This window comes from Streptopelia decaocto (assembly GCF_964273445.1).
Source record: "Streptopelia decaocto genome assembly, chromosome: 6".
In the NCBI taxonomy this organism is placed as follows: Eukaryota; Metazoa; Chordata; class Aves; order Columbiformes; family Columbidae; genus Streptopelia; species Streptopelia decaocto.
In genome coordinates, this window is record NC_138660.1 from 10,344,744 (window position 1) to 10,368,511 (window position 23,768).

Here is a 23,768-nt window from a genome sequence, read left to right on the forward strand (position 1 = left end):
CTTTTATGATTAACTCAGCATTTATAAACAATGAGAGCCATAATAAGACATACAGGTCATCTAACCTGAAAGACTGACTCCAACAAAAAGGAGAAGTCAAAGCACAGATACAAAATCAATCAGTCTTTCTAATGTTTGGCAGTGCTAGGAAATGGCAAATGAGTTCTTTGCTTTAAATAGTCTGTCCAATGTTGCTTAATGCAAACAAAGAAATGTATGTGTTTTGACAGTTTGAAACCACAAGATCATCAGGGGTTACTAAAGGACTTGTACTTACTGCCTTAAAAAAGTGGGAATTTTGAATAGGGTTGCAAACTGCAAGGGGCAGTTTCCATCACTCTCTCGAGGGATTTGAAACCAAAGGAGTACCATGGCTGGTAGAACCAGAGGAATCGCACCCCTCTAGTGGCAAAATCCTGCCAGATGGAGATAGTACCCTCTGTATTCCCTACGTGGTTGTCAAAAGTGGTGTAGAAAAATAGCTGCATGGTTCTCGAAATGTATGGCAGATGTGTGCGAGGATGTCCCCAGGTGCAACTTGTCTTATTCACCTTATGTCTTAATTTGTTCTTGGTTAATAATGGTTGCATGGCACATTTCCACTTGAGGTTTTACACTCGCTTCATTTGATTTTTTTAATTCCAATTCACTCTGTAAAACAAGCTGAGTTATCCTAAATGTTACCAGAAATGTTACCCTTTTTGACTCCAAAATCACTTACCTGGCCTCTCTACACTGAATGCATTGGGAGAATAAAGTTCCACATTTTCATCTTGAGATTTTGATGTCAAGAGTTCCCTTTGTATGTACTAAAAGTTGTGTAATCACCCAGCAGAAGATGGGATGTGTTCACCCAGCAGCAGTAAGATGACCCATAAAACCCACTAACTAATGTCAACCTAAACCATTCTTTCTGGCTTGACTGAGCAAAACTCTCATAACAACCTCCCATAGCACTTTTTTCCCTTGTTCATCTTAATAAGCCTGTTACAGTAAGAAGAAAATTCCCTAAAGTATCAATAATTTGAATATATTGCTAAAAATATCAGATATATGACAGTTACTAGGAAAATACTCAGTTTAATATTTGTCCACTTAGATTCTTCTTTCTCATGAGCAGCTTCACATGACGGAACAGTTTTTAGCATAGAAACAGTGGGGGTATTTTCAAGTATGTGAAAGACATAGGCTTACAAACGCCCCAAAATCACTAAAACTTGAATTTATATGCACCACACACTTTTAAATGTTTAAGAATCTTTCCTTTGCTTTCTACTCCTACACCTGACAATATATATAGTCATAGGTTTAGAGAAGCACTGCTGTCTTAGTTCTGCCTTTTGAAAACACAGGAGATATCTGAGGTAATAAGTCCAAAGCCTTGTTAAAATTAATGTTAAAGACTATCCTCCCCACAGCTACTTGGCATGCAATTGTCCACATCACTAGGTACATATTTAAAACATGAAAGTTATGTGACAATGGCAGGTACCCCTCATGAAGCATTTTCTGAAATATTAACATATTACTGAGCACTGACTGTGTTTTCATCAATGGAGATCCTTTCTTCCACAAGTGGAACATGTGGCTGTGTTTTACATCTGTCACCATAAAATTAGGAAGCATATATAACAGCAAAAGTACCTGTTATGCTTTTAAACCTCATTTAAAAACAAACCATAAAAATAACCAAAACAACCAACCATATAACCAGAGCAATGTAGGAAGATGTTTGGGAGAGACCACTTTTTGGATGATCTACACAGAGAAGTGTCCATTTCTGAAAGATGCACAGAAGTCAGTCATCTTTGGTTGGGGTTTTTTTGGGGGGGTGGTTTGGTTGGTTTGTTTGTTTTACAGAGTCTCCTTAAGAAGTCTTTTATGGACACAGAGTGCGTAGGAGGTGAGACTGCAGAAAATAAGAGAGTAAACAAGCATAAATTACACATACACAAGAGGAACATACTTTAAAACCGGTGAAAAATATTTAAGAAGCAGCAGTATTGCAGACACTATGACAGATGAAGGGTATTAACAGATATCTAGAGAGAAATTTTTGAGATAATGCAGAGAAAGTGATGGCAGATGTTGAACAATATGCAAGATGAGTTTGACTACAAGTAATGAGAAAGCATTTGCCTAAGTGGTAGATATAATTCTAATATTCCAAAGATTTGAAGGCATTTTTCTTACTTAAGTCATCTTCCACAATTATCTGACACAAAGCACTGTGAAAGAAACAAGCCTTACAGTTCTTTATACCTTCTATTTAAAACTTTAAATACTAGAAATCATATGATGAAGACTAACATTACCTACTTGTTTCATATATATTAGGTCACAAAGCCCATTCTTGCACTGATGTTCTGAAGAAAAGGAGTAATTGTTGGCCACTGACATAAGGCATTTTCTCTGATTAAAAACTTTTAATAGCTAAATGAACTTAACTGCCACAGTTTCTTTCAAATTGTCAGAATCAACACATTGTTTACTTTTATTAATTTCCATCGGTAAACAGCAGGATGTATATTACATAGCTCAGTCACAATTTATCAGTATGCATTTAAGACCATGCGTACTGTCTTAAAATTGTTCAATTATCGGGTGTGGATTTCATAGAATTATCAACAAGATTTTTATCAGGTGTTTCATAATGATACCAAGGTCCATCTCCCCTGTGTCTCATCAGTCTGCGTGCCTCCAACTCCATCAACCTAAAAAGAAAAGAACAACAGACACACTCAACATGAAGGTTTTTTGGTTTTGATCATGCATATATCAATGTTTAATATCAGGGTGTTACTGACAACAGCAATGAGTTTAGCATCTATGGTTTATAGATCTGTAGTTTATAAACACTACTGAAACATAGACAGTACCAAAATATGAAGGATTCAACTAAACATGAGTTATTACATCCTTCTATTTAATTTTTTTTCAGCAAGTCATCTCACACAAAGAGTAATAAAACTACCTGCAGGAGTTCTGACAGCTTCAATACAGCTTTCGACTAAAATATATAGTAGCAAGAAAATCAGAAGTAAATGCAACAGTAGAAAGAGCTATGCTGTCTTGGTTCCAATAGCAACAGTTCATACAACTCTTCAACTACCAGAGTTTACTCTAAGTATAGAATAAACTCAGTGCAACAATGTCGTTGCTGCCCACAAAATTTTCAACAGCAACAAGAAACGCGACTAATCCTGTAAACTGTTGTTTACTTAATTAAGTATTAACAGAGGCCAAAAGAACTGTCCATTTCCTGACTTGGGAAGACAAAGCTATACCTTTATAAATGTGAACTGCTTTGGAGAGTGACTGTTGTTTTACAGGACAGCCCTTGGGTCGTTCCATTTCTGGTAACCCTGATGCCAAGAAGGCAGGGACTACAGACAGTCGCTTCCACTTTGGCACCAGCCAGTGCAGCAAGCGCTCAGGGTCAGGTGATACGTGAATAAGCACGTTATGTCAGGATCCAATGCAGTATGTTAAGCAAAGTAAAATAGTTAGCTACAACATGTATCAGTATTTTTAAACCCTTCAACTATGTAACATACCTCATTTCAGTTTTCCTAGCTTCAATATCAAGCAAAGCCAGCTCTTTCTCATAGTCCTTTTCAGGGGGGTCAAGGAGGTAACGAGCGATCCAGCGACTAATAGGGTGCTTGAAAATATAAAAGCAGAGATTATTAATGCAAGTTCCAAGTAGAAATGTCATCATAACTAAGTCATATTGCATATCACCAGTCCTGAAAACATGTCATCAACACTATGGGTGCTGCCATTCAAACCGTAATAGTAAAGTCAAAACCATGCTGAACTATTTGTACTACCAGAACCATGAAAAGCTGTATTTCTTTTGCCATCTTTAATGCCAAGATAACCCCCAGATGACTATTCTATAGCAAAATTAAAAGTTAATGGAAGACATGATTTATTTTCTGCCTGTTGAAGTAAAGTTCCTTAAACTGCCACTCTAATCACAGAAACGGACTCAAAATCTTTCACTGTAATCAGTAACATTTTAAAGTTTTGCTTCCACTTAGAGGTCATTTCACTAGGAAGAAAAGTCTAAATGAGTTGAAACAGTCATAATAGTATTGCCGAATTCAATCACTTCCTATCAGAAACAAAAAAGTGCTTGCAGCAAGCAGCCAGGGACTTTTAAGAAAATACAATTAAATGAAAACAGTATAACCTTGAGTTTCTGAATATAAAAATCTTCAATTCTAGATATAAAAGCATGTGTGATGTTGGCCTTAGAAACAACGCTAGCAAACAATACAAAAGAAAGTAATGTCACTTTAAACTCCAATATCTTAAGCTGTTGTAGTTCCAGAAGTAGAAACAAAGGCAAAATCTGCATGCTAAGAATAAAGAGAAGAGAAGGCTGTTCTTATTATTTAGGAATATTATAAAAGAATTCTTGTCATATAGGTTCAGCAGTTTACTTGCAAATGACCTGTAACTTTACGCATCTACTTGTGTCAATGAACAGATTTCCTACAGCCACACACGTTTCGTAAAGCTGAAAAAAAGGCAAGTTTACCAAAATCATAATTGCACAATTTGAGTTCTACTACACTGACATGCGATGGCAGGGATATGCCCATCCTCACTACCATACTCCACATATTTTACTCCCAAAAGTATCATCAAGAGGAAGGCTGTCCATAACGTGCCACCCTTTTATATGCTATACTCACTTTGTAGTATTCCCAGTACTCTGGAACATAACCTTCGGGAATCTCTGCAAGTTCAGCTTCACCTGACAAGGAAAAGAGGGCGAAAACATTTAAATCAAGTATTCTTTTTTAAGTACGTTACATTCTGCCTTTCACATTAAGAAAAAAAAAAAATCATTATTTCATATGGAGAGCAATTAATCCCTCAATCTGAGCTCTGTTCAGAAAAATTGGACTTGTAATTTTCCCAGAGACTTCTCACTGCATGTATCTAATTCCTCACTTGAATATAGAGCTGTTCACTAAACCTCGCTGGTGTTTGACAGATTGTCAAAATAAGGAATTGTTTAGTTTTTAAAAATGTTTAGCTTTTAAAAGAAATCAACAACTACAGAAAAAGAAAAATACTGGCAACACCTTCTCTGTACTTATACAATACTACTATAACTGTTAGGCCTATTTCATGGTCTTCCAAAGAGCAAGCTAAAAAAGATCGCTTTTTTCTACCCAGCATGTGTAGTTGCCATTTATCCACTTAAGAATTTTGACTGTGCACTTAGCTTTGTCACGACAGAGCACTCACCAATGAAGATATTGACATACAGTACGAATAGTGCCGCTGGTATTCCCGTCAGAAATATATAGAATCTCTGTAGAGGAGATAAAAAGAAAAAGAAACAGTACAGGAAACTCAGAAGCCTGACAAAATTTATATGAAGTTAATCTGAAAATGATGTCTTAGATTTGCATTCATAAGTTAGATAAGGGTGTTGTATGTAAAGACAGATTGTTGCTTAAAATGAGTTAAATAACAAACTAGAATACAGAAACAGCGATGTTGTGTGTGTCCAGGGGCCTATTTAGTTCAACTTTAAGCCTCCTGAAGAGGTGAGCCCCTGCAGCAGCAGACAGTGACGCTGTCCCCAAATGCTGTCTCAGCGTCTTGTGACAACTGGCTTCAGCACTGAACTGTATGGAGGCACGAACACCAATGCAATATAATCCACAAACACCGCCACGGCGGGCTTTGGTGACTGGACAAGACAGACAACGGGGTCCTGATCACACGAAGGGCATTGTATCAGGTTGGCTGTTACCCGTCCTAATAGGCTTTACCTGAAAGCTAGCTTTTTAAGGGTCACACATGAACACAGATGCATAATCTAAGAACGCTACTACAGCGTTAATTTAAGTACACATCACAATCTTTGCCATTTCGCCAATATTTTTACTTCATCTGGCGTTGATTTGACAACATATATAAAAAAATCCCTCAGGAGGAGGACTGGAAGTCCTTGTTTATGTAAATAGTGCAAATCACATTTTAGAATCTGTCACGTCAACACTAGAGAAAGTTGTATTTTAGACACTGTTACACCATTTACACTGCATGTGTTATAGTGAATATAATAAATTTGCTTTAAACTTACCAACAAGCTCAGAAATCGATTATCATAAAAACTCGTTGCCTTGATAATAAACATTCTCTTGCCATGGTCGCTGCTGTGTCGCACAGGAGCTGAAAATCGAACCAAAGTATTATGTGCTTTTCTCCCTTTGGTGATTGTTCCAGTATAAGGTCAACAACTCACGTGGGGAAAAGCAAACAAACAAACCAACCAACCAACCAACAAAGCAGCATACAGCTGTGGATGAGAAGTTACAAGCTGGTTTTCTGGAGGACATCAATGTTTCTAAAAGTTTGCCTGAACCAATTTCCTATTTTGCTAGAACGGACTCACTTCTAATTTTAGACCTCAATCTATTTCTACCTCCAAGTCCCAACAAACGAATAACTGAATGTCGTTTTATAGGACCAAGTAAATTTACAGATGAATATATTAAGTTTGGCCTGCTGCCAATTTTGATCCATGTTTTGCCCAAGAAACGCAATTTCTCCGAAGAACGGAGACACACGTTGCAGCCTCTCGAGGGGTTTCCCTGCACACTGAAGCGTTTCCCACACCAGCTGGGCCCAGGAACAGCCGCAGCAGCCGGTACCGTTCCCGCCGCCCGGCTCCGCTCCTGCCGAGCCCGGCGAGCGCCCCAGCGGGGAGCCCACACCGGAGCTCCCCGCTCCGCGCCCGCTGTGCCGCCGAGACGCGGCCCCGGCGGGCGAACCTCCCTGAGGCGGCGGGGGAACCTCCATGAGGCGTCCTCCCGCGTCCCTCTCCTCAGGGGACCCTGCTCCTCAGGGGACGCCGTTTCTCCGCTCCCCAAGGTCACTCCGCCCCTGGCACACCCGCCCCCCTCCTTCCCGCCGCCGAGGCCATACCGACGGTGCCGGGCAGGCGGGCGGCCCCGGCGAGCCAAGGGAGACGAGCAGCACCCGCCGCGCCGCTCGCGGCCCGCCGAGTTCCCCAGGCAGCCGCTGCCCGGAGCAGCAGGCTCATGGCCGCCATAGCTGGAACTGGCACGGGGGCGGGGCCAACAACGCCCCTTGTCCGCGGCCGGGTGAAGCTAGGCGGCCACCATCTTGGAAAAGGGCAGATCCTTCAGTCTCCTTCCGGCGCCCGGCATTGTGGGAGCGGCGGCGCGTCATGGCGGCCGCCATGGGGATGGCCGCGCTGTGCCGGCGCCTCACGGCCGCGCTGCGGCTGTCGGGAGCGCGGCCGGGCCCGGCGGCTGCCGGGCTCCCCGGGTAGGCACCGGGGCGGGGGGCTGAGGCTGGGCGCACTGCGGGCCGTAGCGCCGTTCCCGGAGGGAGTTGGGCGCCGGGCTGTCCGCTGTCTGGCGCCTCGACCGGGGGTTGCGGGGTGACATGTGTTAAAATGCACCGTACGAACGCAGGATGAAGGATTCCCCTGCACGCGTTACAGTTTTGCAGTCGTTATGCTTCCAGCACGGGCTTTTTGTGCTTGTACCGCTTTTACCATTTAAATCCAATGTAGGAGGTTGTGTTCTTGTACAGTGTAGCTCAAACTTGTTCCTTCTTTTAATTTTCAAATTGTTGTTTATCCTGGATTATAGATAAATGATAATTAGATGAGACAGAGGGGAAAACAGTGAGGTGACATTTTGATGAAGAGTTGAACTCACATTGTTGCCACTGGGCCGCAGTGTCCGTCTTTGGGACCTGTGCTGTCATGAATCAAACACCCTCGTTTAGTTGAATATTATTTTTCTTCTCATATCTAGTTTTCCTGCCAATTTTTATGCAGATTGATGCTGAATCCATTCCACAAGAACCTGGCAAAAGTTGAGCCCGTCCATCAGCTGAAGTTTCTGCACACGTCTCTGTCTCGGAGAGGTCTGGAGGAGTTTTTTGATGATCCAAAAAACTGGGGAGAAAAAACTGTAAAGTCTGGTGAGTTGTATTTAGCATTTCTCATAGTTATCTTTGAGCCACTTGTCCTCTGCTGAAATCTGACCGTTCTTTTGCGTTATAGGAAATATTCATAGCTACATAAAACTTAATTTTATATGTACATACATGTGCATCTTTATGCTTGTTAATTTTTTTCTGTGTTTATGAAAGCAAATAGCTATTATGCAGCAAAATATTTTGCTGTAAATCCTCTGCCTTGCTCTTGAGAGTATCATAGAAAAGACATTCTTTGATGAAATACATGGTGCTATGGAAGAAAACTATTTCAATGTAAAGATTAATTTTATATAATAGTTTTCCTTGTTCCCAGCCTTTTACAAACACAAATAAGCAGTACATGTATTGCGTTTGTATATTCAAAGCAAAGCTGAATATCCACAAAGACAGCTTTCCAAGAGGCAGTATATTTTTAAAAAAGTCATCCTAGTTCTGTTGAGTCAGCTGAGCCTGCAAATAGAAGCACTTTTATTTTTTTAGGATAACTTTGTTCTATTAAATTAATTTTTTAAAGGTTGTAATTTTTGTTTTTTCAGGGGATGCGTGGAATATAAAGCAGCTAAGGGCCAAGAGTAGTGAAGACCTGCACAAACTTTGGTAAGTACGTTTTGGTCTAGTAGCATCTTTTCTTTCAAAGCAGGTCTGCATGTTTTCTTAAAATGTGGCTAGTGAACTGATTAGCCACTAGCTTAGTCTTCCACACAGCTCTGCATGCTGAAGCTGCTTTGGGCTTGGAGCAGCCCAAGTTCCTGTAGTGCTCAGAACAGGAAAGCTGTGCTGCAGGGGCTGTGTGATGGTTGTGTCCAGTACAGAGGGTTCAAGTTTGGTACAGAGATGCTGAGTTTGAGCCCTCTGGGGGTCAGTGAACTACAGGACAGAGTTGGTTGTGAGCAGCCTCGGGTGGAACAAACCGCTAAATGAGATCAGTTTGCTCAGGTCTGCATCCATTCTGATTCTGAGAGTCTCTGAGGCTGGAGATGGCATCACCACTCTAGGCAACCTGTGCCAGGGCTAAAGTAGCACTTCACTGTTACTACGAGTAGTTCTTTCCTTCTTGTGTTGTCTTTCTGCTGTGCACCTGTAAGAAGAGTCTGGCTCTTTGTCAGGTATTGGAAGTCTACTTAGTGGAAACCTCATCCCTCCTTAGCTCCCTTTATCCTAGGTCAAGTAAATCTGTCTCCCTCAGCCTCCCCTTGTATGTCCTGCACATAGCCCAGCAGAGGTGGGCAGGGGAGGGCTGTTCTCAGGATCTTTTTGCTTCTTTATGTGAACTTAGGAGGTATAGGATATGCGATTATAAGTTGGAGAACTGTGCTTTATCCAGCAGGGCAGTAAGTGAATAATTGCCAAAGCATCTAGAACTTATTTTTGAAGTACTATGCTTTCTGCTCTAGGTATGTCCTACTGAAGGAAAAAAACATGCTTTTGACTTTAGAGCAAGAATCAAAACGACAACTCAAGCCTATGCCAAGTCCAGAGAGATTAGAAAAGGTAACTTTTTCATACTAGCTAAAAATATAATTCCAAGTAAAATTGCTGAGTGAAAGCTGAAGTGTTTGTAAGCTTGTTAAAACTATTTAAAACTACTTCCTTGATCTTCATATAAGCACAAACACTTTTCTCAAGCAATGTAGTGGGAAAGGCCTCTCTACTTTTTATATAATGTTAAGGAATATTTTGCCATCTTCATGCTCAGAAACTTGCTGGCAAAACTTCAACATTATCTATATTCTTACCCTTCATAAACCTTTTTTAGCTACTTAACTGTTGCCAGCTTCTTGTCTCTGACATTGTCTTCTCCAAACTTGTGACCTTTGTTTCTTTGCTGTCCTTGCTTTTGTCATCCCCTCCTTTTGCATTTTTGTGATTCTGCAATTAATTTATTAAATTCTTTCCTCAGCATCTTTACCATTGAAAATTTCATTTGCTTATAATTCAACTGCCATCTCTACACTTCTGTCTCAGAGATGGAAATCTGCACCTTCACTGGCCAGTTAAATAATCCAGCTGTTTGACACATGATTCTCAGATAATCCCCCTCTTTATCCAAATAAATCTGGGAAAAGTCTGACCTTTATGTTGTTCATCTGAATTTCATTGTTTGGTTAATCATATAACTCTTATTTGCCATCACACATAACTGCATTATGATCTCTTTTTGTGTCAGACATGGATTTATTTGGTCTGCTCTTGTAATTTCATCACTGTACTTATAAATTAGGGAAGATCCAATATAAAATTATCCTCAGGATTTCCTAGTGTATCTTGTTCTAATTTACCGTAATACAGTTTCTCAACTGTGTTTTGTGACTCCCATTCTGAACAGTATTTTCTGCTTAGTCCCACTTACACATCCATATTCAGCAACTACAAATCACAGCAGAACTTCTGTTGGGAGGGGACTTGTTAAGTAAGTGGCCCCAACACTTCAAAAGTCAAATTTTAGTAATTGCCTGTTTGTTTTTGGCTGAAGCCCCAGAAAAGTAGAAGTCAAGCACCAGTTAAATGCTGTGATTGCACCAAGGCAGAATACAGCAATCTGCTTATTAAAATCAGCTGTTTCCCAGAGCATTTATTGTGCTGTCATGTATAATGTGTGTTATGGTAATATTATGAGACAGACCTGACTAAATACCTTTATCTGGCTTTATGTATTAGCCAGATAGTTCTTAACGAATATTCACTCTCTTGTAACTCGGGTTTTTTTAGGCACCTGTTCTTTACTGTTCTGGTACACAGGGCCACTTCACTCAGTCTGCAACTGTGAGATTACTCATGATGGAACTCCTAGTGTGTTTTACCTTTGTTTTTCCTTTAAATTTTGTCTTAGACATGCATTTGAGATTTAAGTTGTCAGCATTGGGGATTTTTGGCCCATTCTGAAACTATTTCCTGTTTCCAGGTAGAAAAATCTATGAAAAATATAGACTTGGTTGTCAAAGAAAGAGAAACTGCTTTGAGGCTTTTACAAACAGGCCATGAAAAACCAGTACCTGGCGAGTGGAGACATGACTTCTTAGGACGCACCTACTGGTATGGAACAGAAAATTTTTGTTTCATATGCATGAATTCTTCTCGTGCTATCTCTCTTTACCAGAAAATCCTTATCTAATCAAGAAAGGATGCATACAGTGTATAGAAAGAAACAAGTTTTCTGGTCAGCATTCAGGTGCTTCTTGAATCTTGGGGTTTTTTATGTGGTTATAATTGTTCCTAAATTATGTAGTGGCAAGGTCAACCAGTAATTATAACAAAATTAGTTCCATGTGACTATTATGATTTCTGTACTAGGAGGATGTCTGTTACTACAGCTATTCTGTAACACATGAACAAACTAGGGAGTACTGTTCAAGTTGAGACATCTGGACTTCCCTAGATACAACACAAAATCCACATATTGGTGGACAACCACCCAAAATATTGCAAGAGCCCACATAAAGTTGGAGTAACTTTAATTTGTAGATGCAAAGAATCTCTATACTGGGCCCTCTCTTCAAACATATGCAGGTTTTAAAACAAAACCACTTCCTACACAAAGGTGCTGAGCTGCATACGAGATGGAGTTACAAACCAAGCCAGTAGTACAGCTGAAAGTAAATACCCACATTCAAATTATGCAAACTATTGGTCAGAGCATGTGATCACTGTACTGTAACCAAGTGTAACTGGTAGAATCTAAAAATGCAGACAAAAAGTATACATTCTGCAGTCACATTTCTCTGTCTTTAACAGGTACACTTTCAAGGAATGGCCAATACCATGGTACTTGAACAAAAAATACAAAAAGAGGAGATTCTATTACTTACCTCATGTGGATCACTTCATCAGGTAAAAATATTTTTTGACATTGAAAATTATTTTCTGATCTGTTCCTCAGGCCTCCTTATTCCACTTTGCAAGGAAAAATAGTACTAATCTTGTTTTGTGGTTGTGGTGGGTTTTGTTTGTTTTTAAAGCTGGTAGACTGAAAATAAGGCTTTTTAAAATTACTGCTTGTTCGGATTTCTTTTTGCTCTTCCCATCTCAGTTAAAGGACTTAGTTGCCTTGTAAAAGTCATTTTACATGTAGAGTACTAAGATCCTCCCAGAGGATGGGATTCTGTGGAATTCAAAAGCAGAAGGAAAAAAAACATAGTTTGCTTTGCAGGCATTTTTGCTATTGAAAGCAAATTAATACTTAAGTTGTTCATCATTGGGAGCCCCTATTTGATTAGGGGACCTATTAAGGATGTTACAAGCTATCTAGAAATTAACCACACTTACTTATTTATTTCAGACTCAGACGTGAAAAATTTTTACGTAGAAGAGCAAGAAAGCAAAACCTAGAGAAGACGAGGCAGAAGGTCTTGGAAAGCAAGTTCCCTCACCTTGCTGCAAAATCCCAGAGGCAGCAGTAACATGCTGGAAGAGAACTGCAAGCAATTGGTCGAGTATATTTGTGACTGAAACATGAAACAAGTTCTGAAAGCACCAAACAACTCAACTGAGCATTCCTGAGGCTCCATTTTTTTAAATCCCATCTTTGACCTAAATTAAACTTCTAATCTGGAATTGAAAAGCAGCATTAGTGCAGAACTCAAGTTAACCTTAACAGTTGTTTCTAGAAACATTTGAAAAATGACCTGTTACCCAGCTACGATAAAAGTGAGACATACATCAGTGAAAAGCAGCAATTGACTGCCATACGAATATATAAAGTGTAGGGATAAGTTACCTGGTTTAGTTTAACAAATATGTATTAAAACCAGACAAACACGAGAGCCTCTGAAGCTCACAGAGTGGCCTTTATGCCCTGATCACGTGAACTACTGATACGTCACTCAAGTTATGTGTGCTTTCTACATAAAAGCATGAGAAAATAGGCTCTTCCATCTGCTGTGGGGAACTTTTTCCCTGTTTTAACTCAGCTTATTAGAAATATGAAATTCTCAGCAGATGAACTTTTAACAATACAGTCTTTATACCTAGATTTCCAGATATCCATGACAAATTCAAACATTTGTGCAATGCTGTTTTGCAGCATGCACTGGTAATAGTCTGTGAAACTGAAGTAGAAGGGTACTGCTCCAGCTCTCAGTTGATGGTAAACACCTACGTCATGAAAGCTTTTAACCTTCTGATGAGATTGTGTGGAAATTTAGAATAAACTCACAAATACTACCTTTTTAGGAAGCAAATGCGCTATGCAATGTAATGTGATAAACAGGGGAAACTCCAAAGGAACCAAAACTGTAGGAGATAAACACACCAACCTCCGTCATCTTGACCTTCACTTACTCCTCTGTATCACACAAAATACCTGCTTCTCAAACAGAAACTCTCAACAGTGGTGAGGAAACCCCAGAAAGTGTTTTGCTCTCCATATAGTGCTAAAACATTCACAGATATTACCGCTGTACCATAATTCTTTTAAGATAAACAGAAGATAACTTTGATTACACACATGAAACGCTGTAGCTGACTTAAGTTTGCCTCATTTTGTGAGAGAAATGTGGTTCATCAATAGCATTGAACATGCAGAGCAAGCAATTTTGTCTCAAGAGCAACTAATGGTTATTACGATCAGACAAAAGCAGGCTGTTTTGATAAATTACTTTATTGTTGGGAGGTAATGTGAAACTGTTTTCAGCTAGAGGCCTCATCATTATTTACCCACAAGATCCTTTTAGGATACAAAAAATGTAGTAGTACTGTTTGTTTTTTTAATCAGCTAAACGCTATTTGGTTTTCCACATCTTTCAAGATAAGGAGCAAAACTTCATTGTGTTCCAATACAGCACATGAGACAGTTGTAAATTAAAGTAAGCTTAACAGCAACACAGAGCTGCATCTTGACAGCCAGTTCCTGCTGAAAAATAAATCATCCTACATCCTCTGATCCTGAGTGCGCACTCCCGGTGCAAAATGCAGGCACTTACTGACCTTGCCGAGGCAGCTGAGGGAGCTAAACCAGCCATAACCAAGCAGTGACCGTTCCTTGCGTTACAGCTCCCTGTAAGATGGCCCAGCCACATCCCGAGGTCTTCTACGACTATTCTCATCTTGGAGAGACAATTCTTTGCCTTAACTTTCCTGGCTCCAACAAGTTTTCCTTCTCACCTACATCACAAAGGCATTATATACATTCTTAGGTGGAAAGCACTGATTGTTTACTGAAATGAAATTGCTCTATAACAGAAAATTAGCAAACCAGTGCTTAATACAACATTCACTACATGGAATGTAACACTTTGATGAGAGAGTAAACTGAGTCACCTATAGTAGATTACTAAATACAAACATTCAGTTTTGAAACGGAAGAGTAACTTTCTCTGCAAGTACTCACAAATTTGCTCAAATATAAAAGACCAAATTTATTTTTTTTAAGAAAGAAATAAGAGCAGTTTAAGGCCAAAGTACCAGCAAGGAAGACTAATATTTAAAAGTAGACAAGAGATTTTAAGTAAATTTGCATGGGCATTTGCAAGGCTATGCCTCTATCTATTAGCTAGCCTGTAAAGCTGTTCCCAGGAAAAGACACTAGAGAAAATAGACATTTATACAAAATTATAAAATGCTTGTTACATGAATTATTGCTTTACAAGGGATGTAAACATCCTTTTTCTATGATAGTACCAATTAGGTCTCTTAAAATTTCTAAGGTTTGTTAAAATGGAACTTGAATTACGCAAAAAAATCCAATATAAACTTTCTACAAAAAAGAGTCCATCCCATTCCTGAGTATGCTAAAGCTATAAAACAGAAGGAGCACTGAGCAGGCAGCAGTTTTCACAGTAGGAGGCTTAAGGACATTTTCTTTCTACACACTGTTTCCCTCCTTCTTCATATTCTTGTTTGGAAATCCACATCTGTTGAAAAGTACCCTAAAAAAACCCAAAAAACAATAAAACACAAAACACACAATAGAAAAAAACAGAAAACAAATGAAGGTTAAGAAAAACATTATTAGGGTGAAAAGCAAGCAAGTCTTTACATTAAATGAGGTAAGAGGACTTGACCTGCTTATCTGCCTTTTCATTTGAGTTTTATATTGCTGGTGATTAAACTTCCAACAGAAATTGCAGTATCGAAAACTGACTTCGGTCTCCATTTCCCTTACTGCTGAACTAATCCTCACAAACCATTTCAGTACTCAGTCACTTGTACAATTAAACTCAGGAATACGATGCAGAAACAGATTTGCCACTTTCATGGTGTACTATATACATGTCATTTCTAGACATTGCATTTCAAGCCTGCACCTTCCCATTCAAAATGGGAGAATATGGAAAGTTAATTTTTGATTGGAAATGCTCTTGTTCTCTAGTTTTTTTAAACAGATTCCCTTCACCTTACCCCAAGGATAGACAAGATCATGATTGTTACGGTGGCACAAACTCTGCAATGCACACTTATGCAGAATTACATTTTTGGGTGACAGGGCTGCTTAGCATAGCAATATAGTAACACAGATTTACTAACCAAAGAAGCCAAAATGGAACCACCAATCCATGAGCTGAACCTCCGCTCCACTGTTGTGTTGTTTGCTATCAACTTCAGGCGCATGCTCTGAAAAAAAAAAAAGGAGGAAAAATGAAAGAACAATCAGACAAATTGTAGGCTGGTGACCTTTAGGGACAAGAGAAGGGCAGCACGAGGAACTTGGTGTATATACCAACATGCAGGTGAAAAAGGTCAATTTTATTGAACTTACAATTATGCTCATCTGCCCTGTACTTAGAATTCAAGAACAGTCACAGTGGAACAGAACATTTGTGGCTTTTATCTTGTCTCCCAACAGGGAGCAGCAGCAAATGCTTAAGGCCAGAAATAGGGCAGGTAGAGAGCACTAATACCCACAGTATATATCGTCATCTCTTAACAGTGGGCTATGTAAAATGTGCACTGGGACCAAAATGTTTCATGTTGCTGAACTTTAATAACCTCATCCTTTCTGGACCCATTCACTCCTTTTGCTTTCAAAAGGTCTTGTAGCAATAAAATATTTGAATTTCATTGGGTTACTCCTCAGCTGTTTCAAGCGAGTAACTACCCTTCTCAGTTTCTCCTAACAATTATTTAAGAGTTGATACAAGCACAACTTTTTTTCCTGAGTACGAATATTCAAGAAATATCATAAGCTATATGCACTCTCAAGAACACAGGTGTAAGGTAATAATACTTTCTTTGACATCAGGTGTTTTAAAAAATACATAAATATGTTAAACCACCACGTTTTATTTATGAGTAGGTTGAGTTGTCTGTAGAATCCAGGAAGAACAATTCCCATGACAAAGTGACAAGACCTCAGCCAGAATGACTGAATATGCCTCAGGTTAGTCAGCAACACTTCAGAAGAGAGGCCATCAAGGGAAATAGCAACTGTTACTTATGGACAATTACAGAACTTAGAATCACAATCTGAAAGCAGGAATGGAAAAGTAAAATATTCAGAAAGCTCTTACAATATCTGCTGGAATTCATTTCATGTAAGAACTTTCCAAGACTTCTTTCTTTAGAGAAGAAGATTTTTTTACCCCACAGAAATCTCTTCAGCTGCTGGGTTTGTAACAAAGTCAAAGTTATGATACACACTTGTGTATTTATCTGGCACAAATGCAAAATAAGAAGTAACTCAATGAAGTAATTTAAAGAGTTGTTTTACCGGTGGAGTTTTCTGAGACAGCTCCCTGTTCAATCTGTCTGTGAAACTCTGTATTAGAGTGTTTCCTCCTGCTACGATCACGCTGCCATAGAGGCCCTAAAAAAAGAATAAGCAACCTACAACATTAAATCTGAAATCATTCTGAAAACGACTGTTTCACAGAATAGAGAGGAAAGGCACACAAGCACATACAAACAACAGCAATAATACTGTTGGCATCAAGTTATGTATTATTTCTCACAACCCAATTAATTTTTTAATCACTCGAAAAATATTTCAAGACAGCTGAATGTTAAACAAGAAAGGCAGAAGCTATGTGATAAATTATTCTAAATGATTTCACAAAATATTTTCTACTATGGAGAACCCTACACCTACAGATATCTCCTGTATCCAGACTGTTGGTTTCCTTACAGCTGGATGTCCCAGCCACAAAGAAAAACCCCACAGCACTGCAACAGTTTTCAATTTCAGTAACGCTGCAGTTGGTGAACACAAATCATGTCCTGGCCTACTCAGCCAGCCTGACACGCCAGTTAAGAGAAAAAATTTTTGCAACAATCCCCATGCAATCCATATCAGACTTCTATATTTTTTTTAACTGGCACCTGAGAAAGTCAGAACATAGCTTTAAAAAGACAGTTTTCCTTTAAAACATCTTTTCTTCCTTCTACTCTCTACAAAAGTTCCATGATTGGTTATCTAGAAAGTGTATTTGCCATGCCCAAAAATCTGAAAATAAGACTCAAAATTATGAACATAAAATCACAGAATCACAGAATGTTAGGGATTGGAAGGAACCTTAAAAGATCATCTAGTCCAATCCCCCTGCCAAAGCAGGAACACCTAGATCAGGTTACACAGGAAGGTGTCCAGGTGGGTCTTGAACGTCTCCAGAGAAGGAGACTCCACAACCTCCCTGGGCAGCCTGTTCCAGTGCTCCATCATGCTCACCAGGAAGAAGTTTCTTCTCAAATTTAAATGGAACCTCCTGTGTTCCAGCTTATACCCATTGCCCCTTGTCTTATCATTGGTTGTCACCGAGAAGAGCCTGGCTCCATCCTTATCTGAATCCAATTCAATGAACGTTATGCGGTGCCAGCCACAAAACCTGGACATTAGCTATTTAAAAATAGGTACAAATACTGAGTAAAAGTAAAAAGCCCTGATTTAGCATTTTGTATAACTAAACAGTAATTGTACATATTTCCACATACAAATATGTAACACGTAGAGAATTGTACAAATGAGTTTATCATTATCCTAGGAAATCCACATTTCTTCATCAAGTGTTGCAGTTCCAAAACATTGTATCAGCACAAAAATATCTGTGCCTTAAAATAATACATGTCTGACTAACACTTACCGGCCTGATGTCTATATCACACATTCCAACGCTTGTTGTGACAACATGGCTCACACCCAACATCGTGTTACCAGACAAACCCTAGAATTAAAATTAGTAATTTACAGATCATCACTTCAAAAGAGCGAGGCGTATAGAAGCCCTGAATGAGCTGAATTTACAAATATTACTAGAGAGGAAGCTAAAAAAATCCCGTTTTCCCATTCAGCTTATCATCACCCATTCTGAACTACATTTCATCCTTTGCTTGTCCAACCTTAATACACACAGGCATATTGTACCCCAAAGAGAACCACACAGTGTAAATACACACATACAAATAATGAAATTAAAACCATCATGCCATAGGAAGTTGCGATAATCTAGTAATTTAAAGCCTTCCAATTACTATGTATCGCAGTTGCTTTACCTTTACATTTGAAGGGTCAAACAATCCCTCAGGAATTTTTAGACGCTCAGCACCGAAGTCACAGTTATAGCCATTGGGGAACTCGTAATGAACTGTTGGCATCTGCGCTGCTACCCTGAAGCATCAGTCAGAAAGTGACATGGTAAAGTGCAATGTAAACAGGATGGTAAAGTATCTGAGTAGCATTATATACTAAGGTTTCAACATGAATATTGTGATTGATATGACTTACACTTATTATGGTCTCATGCATCTTGGAATATTACATAAAAAATTATCACCTGGATACACTCTGTTTCTACTTTCAGAAATAAACTTTTTTTTTATCTAAAAAATTCTTCTGTAATAAAACCAGCCAACAGCAAGGAACAGGCTAAGCACTCCGTGCACAACTGATAATTAATTTTACAAGAAGGAAAACAGTGACATACTGTTCATCATAGGTTGAATCTGATACTTGGAGGACAGAAGCTTGGAAGTCCTGGATGACACACTATGGAGTTAAGAACAATACAGTTATAAGAATTTCAGTCTTCAATGTAATAGAATTTATAGAATGGATACTGACTTTTTGAAGATTTTCTAGTTCTTTAAGAGGAAAACCTGATATACTTGCACATAAAACTTCTTTATGGGACACAAGGGGAGTGTGAGAGCAGCAGAAATGACTTACTTACATTACACATGTAGTTGTGCCAAGACCTAGTGACCTGGGGTAACTTCTCTTTTCTCTTCCAATTTGCTGGTGATCCCTCACGAACTGCTTCCTGAGAATGCAGAAGAAATGATCATCAGTTAGTCATTTAAGCGTCTCCCAAAGAAAACACTTACTAAATAAAGTTACTTCCCCACCTTTGAAGCAATCATATATGGAGGAATTATCTCTATGTTCATTTCCTGAAACAATTCCCGGCACTGCATAGTAATAAAGTCTCCTGCAAGTGGTGACTTTACAATACCTGGAAGACAAAAAGAGAACCAATAAACAAAAAAACCCACCAACCTGGAAAGCACTGAAATCACACACTCTCCCAACAAACTGTATCAGTGAACATCGTTAAGTTTTTCTTTTTTTTTCCCTCCATACTATGGGGACACAGAGATTTAATAACAAAACTGTAGAAGCAGAAAGCAAGCTAACTCAACTTTGATACTACAATGCTGTTAACCATAGAGATTTTTACCTTGCTGAAGTACATATCCATCATGCACTGGAATAGCAGTGGTGTGTGTTGCTCCACTATCCAAAATGAGGCCTGTAGATCTCCCATTAGCAAAACTTGCCAAAATTATTACGGAAAATATTGTAATTTTCACTTTAGAAAAAATGTTGCCATATACCTAGAGCATAACTAGGAATGAGGACCTTGATGTGTTATTCCTTTTCCAGCGCATATCTTCTTCCTGTGAAGTGCAGAACCTCATAGAAAAAAATAGCATTTAACTTCTATCTGTGAACTAACTTGAGCTCTCGATGTACAAAGGTGAGACATCAAGTCAATACTCTATATACATCCAATTCATTTTTACTCTGAAGCTGAAAACATGTTATTAGTTTAAAATAATTACAAATATTCATCTTAAGGCTACAGGAACTTAAAACTTTAATTACTGTATTTAGTTGTCTGGACAACACAGTTTCAGGTCTGTAATATTCTTCCCCATGGTAGACAATGGGGAAAAAAAAAAAAAGTCAGACATTGCCTACAAGGAAAACAGACAGATTGGGAGAACTTCAAAATTGAGCTCTAGAGCTTTAAAGTTCAGAAACAGAATTTGTTTACTTCCTCCTTAGATGTTTATGGAAAAACTAATTTGAACAAAGAACAGTTAGACATGCTGTTATACTAGGAATTGCATAGAACAAGTTTACTGTTATTTGCTGGAGGAGAAAACAACAACAAAAGTGGTGAACCATTCCAAAGGATACGCTGTTAAAACAGCAGTTTTACACAAGAAAAAAGCAGGGATGTTGTAGTGTTCAAACATCAATTCGGTCAGTTTTTCACGCTTTGCTCTAGTATTCCACTAGAAGAAAAAAAGAAATCAAACCCCAAACAAGTGACCGAAAGGAAGATGTGTTTATCTTGAGGATCATTAGAGCACACTAAAAGAATGCTAACATAATGAAGAACTAATTACATTTATTATAGCCACAGTTTCAAATTATACCAAAATTCTACAGACACAGATTTCTAGTAATTTACTTCTTTAGAACATTTTAAAATTAAAATTCTTCTACAATAATGCTATCTATCACACAGAATTAAAGAAGTATCAACCTAAAAATACAGAAAGCCTTCTGAAACTCAAGGGCAAAAGTGACATAAACTTTTACTGTTACAACAGATTTCTTGACACTTCTACAGCTCTTCCAGTATTTGTCTCTCAAAGAACTGTCTAAAACAAGCAACATGCCCATTTTTCAAGGGGAAAGATACATGAAATAACTTGCCCAGCTGAAAGAAAAATAGACCCAGATTTTCCTGTTTCCAAGGTATCTTCCTACAGTTCTACTGTACTTGCGATTAAGCAAGGATATATATCAAATATTCTACACATTATTGAAAACATGATGTTTTTTCCAAGTCAATACATTAAAGTAAGATTAGTTCTGTAAGGAGAATGTTAATGGGAACCTCTATTCAGACACCCACTGAGCCATCAAACATGAAATAACCATTGCAAATTCATCCATACTCTGCAAGCTAAAACTCAGCACAAGGGAATAATGAAAAAATCCTTTCCATAAGATTTTATTAAAGAAAGGCATAACTTTTGTATGGCATGTCTACCTTTTGTATTCTGATTTTAAGATTTGCTCTTAAAATGCTGAGCGTTAGTAAATGACAGAAACATTGTCCATGTATTTTTCCAGAAATCTGCATTCATCCACTTCACTTACCTTACAGGCCATTTACACAAATCAAGACAGAAAAACTAAAACTTCTCCATTATAAATATCATTCTCTGTCATGTAATATTAGTTGTAAGGCTGAATGAAGTGACAGATTTTCAATGGCATTTTATTAACTGTAACTTAATACATAAGACATCCAAACATCTTTTCACTTTTATTCCAGGCAGTGATATTTTTTTAAAAAAAATTGACTTATTTTCAATAAGTGAAAAACAATAGCACAGTTTCTAATAAAACTCATGCACACTATTTAAAATTGTTTTCTTTTTTAGACATTTTTCTTAAACAGATTACTTTCCAAAACCTGGCAAAGTATTTTAAAGTTACTATTTTTGTAGCTAAGTTTTAACACTCATAACATACCAGCCAATCTCAGACTTGTTCAAGACTAATGTGTGGAGAGTCAGTAAGAAGATACAGTTAAGACTTTTCAAAATGCAAAACTGCTTTTACTCACTGGTGCTTCGGACATAAGGACAGGATGCAAACTTGCTTCAGATTTAATATGCATCTTGTAAGTATGATCCAAAATTGCCTGGAAACTATCCCAGTCTTCAACTGTAACAACATTGCAGTAAGCTGATTAGGTACTTCAAGTTTTTTTCCATTCCATAAATACATACAGGTTTTCCAACACTTTTTTTGTGTAGAGCTCTTTAGCCAAAAGCTATTCTCAGCAGACACACAACTCCTTTGCACAATTCTCTTCTCTATAAGCATCGTGACCATAACATTTCAAGAATTATGCTGAAAGTCCACCAACGCTGTAAAACAGCTATACTTTATACAATATATAAATCAGGTATCCCTATTTATGGCTTCTGTTGCCATACATAGCATGTGTTTACATGAAAGCCATGACTTTCTGTAGCCTAGCAATACAATTTCAAAAAACAGGTAGAAAAAGACAGAGCACCATACTCATTCCATTTTTTAAAGGTGAAATGGCCTCCATATTTTCCCTTGGAACTCTCAGGGCATTGGTGTCTATATAGTAAGTTGGGCCCCCTTGTTTGCCTTTGTCACCATCTATCTCCATCAGAGTGCTGCCATTGTCCCGTTCTAGCACCACACCAATGGCTGTTGGAAAATCAACCTGTAAGGCAAAAGGTGAACAGTATATGAGAATTATTAATGTTTTGGGTGGTTTTTTGCTCATAAATTCAGAGCTTTCCTTACACAATACAGTCAGAACAAACCCCAGCACATTCTGAAAACCTGGAACTAACAAACAAGATCTAAGACATAAATTCATGTTGCGTTTCCATTGAGTCACACAGATTCTCACCTTTGGACAGTCCTCGCCTGCATAGCCTGCTCTCACTGTATACGAGCCAATGTCAAAAACAAGAGCCCCAACTTCATCTGAAAAGATTGTTAAGAAAGAGATAGTGAATGATTATTACACTCTACTATAATCCAAGGCAATTAGAAACTTCTCTATTCAGAACTCCAGTTACCAGTACCAGAGCTACAAGACTGTAGATGCACGGGATGTGCAATACTTTTGCTTTAGCATAAGCAAAAGCAGAATTCTAAGAGAAGCAGGACAACACAGCTGCATCGAAATACATGACAAGACAAAGCTTCCGAAGTGTGCTAACTAACAGTCGCGCAAACCCAGGTAAGGCCAGCGCTCCCCGGGTGATCGGGATTAGAAATCCGGGAGTGAAAGCGGCGGCTCCGGCAGTGCAGGCTGTCACACGGGGGAGCGCCCTCACCCCGCAGGGCCCGAGCCCCGCCGAGGGGCTCTGCCCGCCCTCGGGAGAACCAAAGTTTGAAACAGAACACCAGGACTCCCGTCCCCACGGAAGGGTGCGCAGAAGAAGCGCTCCGGGAGGAAACGACACCTCAGCTCCCAAAGCGCGGGGTCCTTCTCGGCCCACCCGGCATCCCAAGCTGCGCTAATTCAGCCCAAGGCCACGGCTTGGCCGGTCTCCGGGGGAAACATCCCAGCGAAAGGGCGCCGGGAGGAGCAGAAACAAGGCCTGCAACCGCCTCCTCTTCCTCACGCACGCTGCCGCCCCGCGCCTAAGAAGCGGCGGGCGCAGGAGGGCCGGGCCCCGCGGCGGGGCTGTGAGGGAGCCGGGCCGCGGCCCCGCGCGGGGCCTGAGTGGAGCGGCGCGGAGGCGGGAAGCGCCCGGGGGAGGCTCGCACGCGCCGCCTCACGGGACGGCGCCGAGCTCAACGGTCGCGGGGCGGGGGAAGGGAGGACGGGCAAGCCAGGCGGCACCAGACTCACCTCCGCCGTACACGCCGCCGCTCATGGCTGCCGCTGAGCCCGCAAAAGCGCTGCCCGGCCCGGGTGTCCGCCGGCTGCTCTCCTTGGCGATCCGGCAACAATAGCGCCTTTGCTCCCCTCTCCGCCGGCCGCTCAACCTAACTACAGGCCGCCGCCTTCCCGCCAATAGCAGCGCTC

At 39.6% G+C, this 23,768-nt stretch overlaps 3 protein-coding genes across 4 annotated transcripts; 1 reads left to right on the forward strand and 2 right to left on the reverse strand.

The window, feature by feature from the left end:
- Nucleotides 1-1,963: 1,963 nt before the first annotated feature.
- Nucleotides 1,964-7,119, reverse strand: NDUFB5 (NADH:ubiquinone oxidoreductase subunit B5). Its single transcript, XM_082056041.1, has 6 exons — nucleotides 6,961-7,119; nucleotides 6,116-6,204; nucleotides 5,269-5,335; nucleotides 4,707-4,768; nucleotides 3,558-3,664; nucleotides 1,964-2,714 (listed from the first exon to the last, which is right to left on the reverse strand). The coding sequence occupies exons 1-6, from the start codon at nucleotides 7,085-7,087 to the stop codon at nucleotides 2,594-2,596; spliced, it is 573 nt and encodes a 190-aa protein (XP_081912167.1). The 5' UTR covers nucleotides 7,088-7,119; the 3' UTR covers nucleotides 1,964-2,593.
- Nucleotides 7,120-7,166: 47 nt separating this feature from the next.
- Nucleotides 7,167-12,561, forward strand: MRPL47 (mitochondrial ribosomal protein L47). Its single transcript, XM_082056042.1, has 7 exons — nucleotides 7,167-7,326; nucleotides 7,847-7,992; nucleotides 8,547-8,607; nucleotides 9,405-9,501; nucleotides 10,913-11,043; nucleotides 11,743-11,838; nucleotides 12,287-12,561. The coding sequence occupies exons 1-7, from the start codon at nucleotides 7,226-7,228 to the stop codon at nucleotides 12,405-12,407; spliced, it is 753 nt and encodes a 250-aa protein (XP_081912168.1). The 5' UTR covers nucleotides 7,167-7,225; the 3' UTR covers nucleotides 12,408-12,561.
- A 1,027-nt stretch (nucleotides 12,562-13,588) lies between these two features.
- Nucleotides 13,589-23,745, reverse strand: ACTL6A (actin like 6A). Of its 2 annotated transcripts, none has more exons than XM_082056034.1 (14): nucleotides 23,592-23,745; nucleotides 22,638-22,714; nucleotides 22,271-22,445; nucleotides 21,807-21,907; nucleotides 20,360-20,457; nucleotides 19,614-19,708; nucleotides 19,282-19,388; nucleotides 19,107-19,196; nucleotides 18,861-18,922; nucleotides 18,430-18,544; nucleotides 18,021-18,101; nucleotides 16,655-16,750; nucleotides 15,472-15,558; nucleotides 13,589-14,873 (listed from the first exon to the last, which is right to left on the reverse strand). In XM_082056034.1, the coding sequence occupies exons 1-14, from the start codon at nucleotides 23,614-23,616 to the stop codon at nucleotides 14,793-14,795; spliced, it is 1,290 nt and encodes a 429-aa protein (XP_081912160.1). In that variant the 5' UTR covers nucleotides 23,617-23,745; the 3' UTR covers nucleotides 13,589-14,792. The 2 variants fall into 2 exon arrangements, with proteins under 2 accessions (XP_081912160.1, XP_081912161.1); XM_082056035.1 differs by lacking the exon at nucleotides 23,592-23,745 and adding an exon at nucleotides 23,200-23,453.
- Between the last annotated feature and the right edge of the window lie 23 nt (nucleotides 23,746-23,768).